This window comes from Coregonus clupeaformis, chromosome 30 (assembly GCF_020615455.1).
Source record: "Coregonus clupeaformis isolate EN_2021a chromosome 30, ASM2061545v1, whole genome shotgun sequence".
In the NCBI taxonomy this organism is placed as follows: Eukaryota; Metazoa; Chordata; class Actinopteri; order Salmoniformes; family Salmonidae; genus Coregonus; species Coregonus clupeaformis.
The window spans coordinates 44,818,253-44,824,340 of record NC_059221.1 but is presented as its reverse complement, the minus strand read 5'-3'; the positions used below and the strand labels follow the sequence as shown (position 1 = coordinate 44,824,340).

Below are 6,088 nucleotides of genomic sequence, written 5' to 3'. Positions count from 1 at the left end.
TATTCGGCGAATGTGACAAATACATTTGATTTGTCTGCATGTTAAATGATGTGGTTATTGTGTGGTAACAACAGTACAATACATGTGTAGTAATAGTGGCAAAATAATGTAATAAGCTACCAGCCACCAAAAACCAGCGGAAGCTGCTGAGGGGAAGACGGCTCAAAATAAAGTCTGTAACAGAGCGAGCTAACATCCTTTAGCCTACATTGCATATGAAGTGTGACTAATTCTGCTCCAGCCATTACCACGAGCCCATCCTCCCCAACTAAGGTGCCACCAACTTCCTGTGCCAAGAACAGACCAAGAACAGATTTAAGACAAAAGCTTTATTTACATATGGCAAGCAGTGGAAAGGCACATCTCTGCTGGTTTAGGAATCATATCAAAATATCTCATGATGAAGTTCTTTGTAGTGGAAATACAGCATCATATTCTTGACAAAATGTCAAAGATGGCACATACAAACTCTCTTTATAAACAATCAGTATAAAATCTAGCACAAAATTATTTGAGGCATTTATAAAATCTTGATTTGAAAATGTTAAAGGACAGACGGTTCAAATGGCTTTGGTTCAGTTACCTATTGGATATAGGACTTAGACTGCCTTTGGTCATTCTTATATGGTCCACTGACTTGTGACCAAACCACACAAATCCCAATGGTTTGGTTCTGGCAAATGTTATGTGGGTGAGGAGTGTGGTGGGGAGGGGTAAAGGGGAAAAAGGTGCAGAGTGAGGATTAGAGGGGTGAGGAAAAAATATTGAGAACTTGGGGGGTAAGGAGGTGGTCAGGGATAAGTGGATAGGGTGTGGAAGAGATGGGCAAGGAGGTGTGAGTGAGGAGAAGGAGGTAAAGAGAGAGGGGTGAGAAGGTTGTGAGTGAGGAGATAAGAGTGAAGGGGTGAGGTGGCAGAAGAGGTGAGGGTCACCAGTTGAGGTCAGAGCTAACACATCTTTCAGCACCCTGCCTCCACAGAACACCATACAGACAGCTGTCCACACACACACCTGTTCCAATACATGTATGCTGTGTATGTGGAATATAATGAGAGACAACATTCACTTTCTACACACACGCCAGCAGCTGCACCATGGTCACAGTCCCGGACCAGCCGGCACTGAGGGGTATACTGGGAATTAACTGCATGTCCAGCTGCTCCCTCCACACACATATACATTTGATTGACCTCACAGCCAACATCAAGTCTCTATGCATAACAACAATATGAAAAACATTTGCTTTGGTTTTCAATTTTCAATTAATATTTTTTAAAAATGTAAGGCACTTCGGAATTCAAAAGAGTTCACATATAGGCAACATCCTCCCATCCCTGTCCTTCAGGCCATGTGGTTGCTCAATGGAGTGCATAATACCTCTCCAAATTGATGGATGACAGTGTTTGGGGATCCATCCCCATCTAAACATTGTCTGAGTGGTCCTGGGTCTTTCAACCCACTGCAGTCGGTTCCTACTTTCACCCAGAGCAACTTACAGTCTGTATCGCATTAAACATCCCTTATGGGTAATTGAAGAACCGTGGCATCTTCAGCCAAATGTTCTAAGCCGCTGAGCCACTGGGTCAGTGTGTGTCTAGGAGGCAGGGCAGCAGCCGGAGGCAGTGTGTTTGTGTAGCAGGGACATGCGGCTGAAGGTGCGAGAGCAGGAACCACACTGGTACTTTTTCACCTCAGAGTGGGTCTGCATGTGGGCACGCAGGTTGGAGCGGTCTGCAAATGCACGGTTACAGTGTTGGCAGGAGAACGGGCGCTCACCTGAAAGGGAGAGAGACAGATGTTAGGAGACTTGTCTTGATAAAGATTGTGTAACCGAAACATCAACAATGTGCAATCCCCTTTGCTGACTCAGTCCTTTGATTGACTTTTTCCCCTCGCATAAACACAGAGATAAGATAGTGTCACAGGGAGCAATAACATTAATGAATATCAATGCCTGGCCAATCCCTAAGCATCAACCAGTTTGAACTGGAAATGTCAACCTAGCAGGCCCCCACAGAAAAATCTGTTTATTAGTCACATGCACAGGGTCACATATGTAATTGCAGGGTACAGTGAAATTCTTAAGCTCCAACAGTGCAGGTCCAAGAGAAGTGAGTGAAACAATAATAACAATTATAATAGTGAATTAAATAAGGGTTATTACTATGTCATTACCATTTTACAACTATCCAAAGGTGTAATAAGACCACTATAACAATCCCAGTGCCATAAGAATATAGAGTGTAAGACTCACCAGTGTGTGTGCGTATGTGTCCTCTGAGCAGCCAGGGTCTGGAGAAGGCCTTTCCACAGGTGGTGCAGACGCAGGGCAGGGTGTGTGAGCGGATGTGCATCTTCAGAGCCCCCAGGCTGGTGTACTCCTTAGGGCAGTTTTTGCAGTGGAAGGCTGGGCGAGGCAAGGCCTGGCTGGGTATGGAGCTGATCTCGCTGCCCCTGGGGCAGTGGGTGAGCTGGTGCCTGGAGAGGGCTGAGGGGCTGCTGTAGGTCTTACTGCAGTGGAGGCAGTGGTAGACGTGGTGGGGGGGTACAGGGCTGGGGGGGTCTGATGTGCGCCCTCCCTCCTCCTCATCCTCCCCACTGCTGCTGGAGGGGGAGCTGCTGAGGTCCAGGGGACCCGTGAGGGAGGGCCGGGTAGGGGAGACGGGGGACACAGGGGAGAGAGGTGCTGGGAGGGCATCCATGTTGAAGACCAGGGCGGTGGGGTAGTAGGTCAGGACGGAGCTGTTGTCCCTCATCGGGAGCTCAGCAAGAGGATAGCACTCTGGGATGACTGCTGAGAGGGAGAGGGGGGATATGTTAGAAATGCAAGTACTTTAGAGAGAGCTGGAGGGAGTGAGATAGAGAGTCAGCCTACAGTTAAATCTAATTATCAGTGTCTTGTTACAGTAAAACTCAGTGTTCACTGCAGCCCTGACCCAGCTACATGACTCCATTCACTTCCGAATTCACCATGGGCACTTGCCGCAAAGAGATGGGGCCCAACTCCTCACACACACACTTAAATGCACCAATAGAATATGTGAACCCTTTTCTGTTTAGGGTCTTGTGTACCTTGTTACACACTAGGTGCCAAGGTTGACACAACCTTATTCACACACTAGCCATTATTGTCTGTCTGTCTGCCTATCTGGTTCCTCACCATATAGTCCTATTAAGCCAGCCTCTTCTCATAGACCAGACGTAACGTAGTAAATGGAAATCCGGGAAACTCAAATAAGTATAATATGTTACGTTTGGTATAGTTACATAAGACAGAAGGTTACTTAAGGCAAAAACGAAAGTAGGGTGGTTGGTCAGGGTGGATGCAACTACATAGTACTTTGCAACTAATTAGCATGTTAGCTAACCTTTCCCCTAACCCTTTAACCTTACATTAACTCTAGCTAATGTTAACCACCACGTTGGCGACACCAAATTGGAATTCATAACATATCATACACAATTCGTAACATCCATACGAAATGGATGATGACATCCACGTTACATACTATTTGGAGTGTCCCGGATTTACATTTACTATTGTTATCTCTACTCCTTAGTCCAGATTGCAGCAGCGCTATTTACGCAGTTTATTGACACCCGGTCGCCAAAACACTGCAGGGGACGTGATCCCGACTGTTTAACGTGTTCATATCGGAAAACGGTATATTTTAGTTGAGCGCTCACCAAGGTGCATTCATGACATTGAACCGTTATGAGATGCACTTCCTCTTTAACCGTTATTTAACTAGGCAAGTCAGTTAAGAACAAATTCTTATTTACAATGACGGCCTACACCGGACGACGCTGGGCCAATTGTGCGACGCCCTATGGGACTCCCAATGACGGCGGGTTGTGATACAGACTGGAATCGAACCAGGGGGTCTGTAGTGACGCCTCAAACACTGAGATGCAGTGCCTACCTCTTATAATCTAGGCTAACCTCGATTAAAATAAACATGTGATCTCATAGTAATTTTAACATACATATCTCACAACTCTGTGCAGAATTATATGTTTGGATTTAAACAATTTACCATTCTGGCTTTCCAACTCGCTGTAATTTGGCCTCTTGTTGGTGAAATACTTCTTGACAAGGAATGACCGAGGCATCTTGGCACACCTGGAATATTTCTGTTTTTGCAGATGAAGAATGACTTGTGCTCCTTCCTTGCAGGGTGGTGCCCGTCTCCCAAACCTCTCAGGGAAGGAATTGAATCACAGCGTTACAAGACACTTCACTATGCACCACTCAATGCAGCACACAGAAGCTGTCCACTCCAAAAGTCCAAAGATACTTTCTTGTTTCCAAAGAGGCGCAGACTGTTGATGAAAGGATCATTCAATCGACCACCAGATAAAAGATAAGTTGGAGCAGGGAGTCTGTCCCCTGATATAGCAGCTGAGGGGGGAGAGGGGATGGGCAAGGATATCCCCGCCTCAAGACACACCCGCCCAAAAATACGCGCCACTAGGATCCTTGCTGACCGCAGGTGCCCGATCGATGATGGACGCACTTGGCTTGCAGACCAGAATCTATTCACATTGCAATCCAAAGTTGCTAATTGATTGCAGACGAAGCGCATTCCAAAGAAGATTATGCAAATACTTAAATGTCATCTTGTCACCTGTCTGCACTGGTGCGCAAGGCTACTGAGGATGACTAATTAGGCTGGCTACAACGAACGAAAAAAATATTTAGGATAAATTGCGTTTAAATTAGTATTATAGAATGCATGCACTATTTCCTATTTCTTTCCTTTTTCCCCCTTTAAAAAAAATGCTAATCACCCTCCAAATTAGACAGACCTAATTTAATCAGAATGTTATCTTCAAAACACCGTTTATAAACCCACAAGAGTTTGTTGAACGCTCTCAGGTGACATTCCATGTAGCCTGCCTAATGGAAATAGGCCTAGAATAAACGCTGTTCCTCAGATAGTTGTTGCTAACTGAAGCTGGAGCGTCCTCTATCGGAACAAAGCAACAGGGCCACTGAAACTATAATGTATGTCACTGAACACCTTATCATGAACTATTAGTTCAACAACAAATTCAGATGAAGGCCAACTTTTTATGTCGTGTTTTTATGGAGCCATTAAGGGTGTATGGAGCTGTGTGTTATAGCATATGCCATGTCACTGTGCTTTGGCTAAAAAGGGACTCCAACCTTCCTGCATTATCCACGTACAATGGCAGCATTTACGCACACACTGGCAAGGAGACATTTGTATTAACGCGCTGCAGACAAGCGCACGGTTAGCCTCTTTCCACACAAAGAAGCCTGCTCTTCATTCATGCTCTCCACTGCAGGAGCTCTGCGGGAAACCACCCGACTTGCATGAAAAGAGGCGCTGTTCTCCCGCATGTGTTCGCAGTGGGGCCGGGAGGAAAATTAACCGAGCCGACAGGAACAATATGACGCCGTAAAACCTCGCTAAAGTGCCCAAGGTGCCATGAAATTCACCGACCCGGGTCAACCCCCAGAAGACATGTTAGGTTACACACAGAGACACTGTTTGACACTTCTGTGTACCATATATTTCATTGGTTTGTGTCAGGGTGTAGCCTAAGTTAGTTGAACTTTGTAAAACAAAAACTGTTCGAGGCAACAGTTAAACATAGAAATAGAATGAGGCCTGTAATTCAATGTAGCTTAGGTCTTGTTAGTTAGTAGGTTAGACATCCACAGCCACCTAGGCCGGCTAGAACCAGATAACTGGAGGTATTGAGGTGCCAGTCGCCATGTACATTAGGCAGGAATGTAACGGTTCTAAGTGGCCCTGTTTAGCATAGTGAAAGGGGGGCCAAATTGCATTTGCCATCTTGCGCCGGGTGAAGGGGTGAGGGGTGTACACCTGTCTATAGACGCCGTTGTTCTGGAACCCAGGAATGTCACCGCAACGGCATGCCTGAAGGTTCACACGTCGTTAGAGCGCTCGTTCACGTCGACGCCGTGCAGACTGGGGGTCAAGGCCGCTGTAAAAACAAAAAAGCAAATAGCTTAGACATACAAGAAAGTAGTAGTACTATACACCATTCAAACACAACCATAGTAGAGACAAATGTGAAAGTACTATAATCCAAA

General features: G+C 45.8%; 1 protein-coding gene across 2 annotated transcripts; it reads right to left on the bottom strand.

Annotated features, from left to right (window-relative positions):
- Positions 1 to 333: 333 nt before the first annotated feature.
- snai1b (snail family zinc finger 1b) lies at positions 334 to 4,376 on the bottom strand. Of its 2 annotated transcripts, none has more exons than XM_041858040.2 (3): positions 4,038 to 4,376; positions 2,255 to 2,794; positions 334 to 1,776 (listed from the first exon to the last, which is right to left on the bottom strand). In XM_041858040.2, exons 1-3 carry the CDS (start codon positions 4,111 to 4,113, stop codon positions 1,595 to 1,597), a joined length of 798 nt encoding a protein of 265 aa, XP_041713974.1. In that variant the 5' UTR covers positions 4,114 to 4,376; the 3' UTR covers positions 334 to 1,594. The 2 variants fall into 2 exon arrangements, with proteins under 2 accessions (XP_041713974.1, XP_041713975.1); XM_041858041.2 differs by having other exon boundaries at positions 2,255 to 2,791.
- Between the last annotated feature and the right edge of the window lie 1,712 nt (positions 4,377 to 6,088).

Bases quoted from the DNA above. Each gene is read 5' to 3' on its own strand.
- snai1b (XM_041858040.2), bottom strand. From the start codon at position 4,113: ATGCCTCGGTCATTCCTTGTCAAGAAGTATTTCACCAACAAGAGGCCA. The intron at 2,795-4,037 runs GTAAATTGTTTA...TCTCCCTCTCAG, and splicing joins CGAGTTGGAAAGCCAGAATG to CAGTCATCCCAGAGTGCTAT. The intron at 1,777-2,254 runs GTGAGTCTTACA...TCTCCCTTTCAG, and splicing joins ACACATACGCACACACACTG to GTGAGCGCCCGTTCTCCTGC.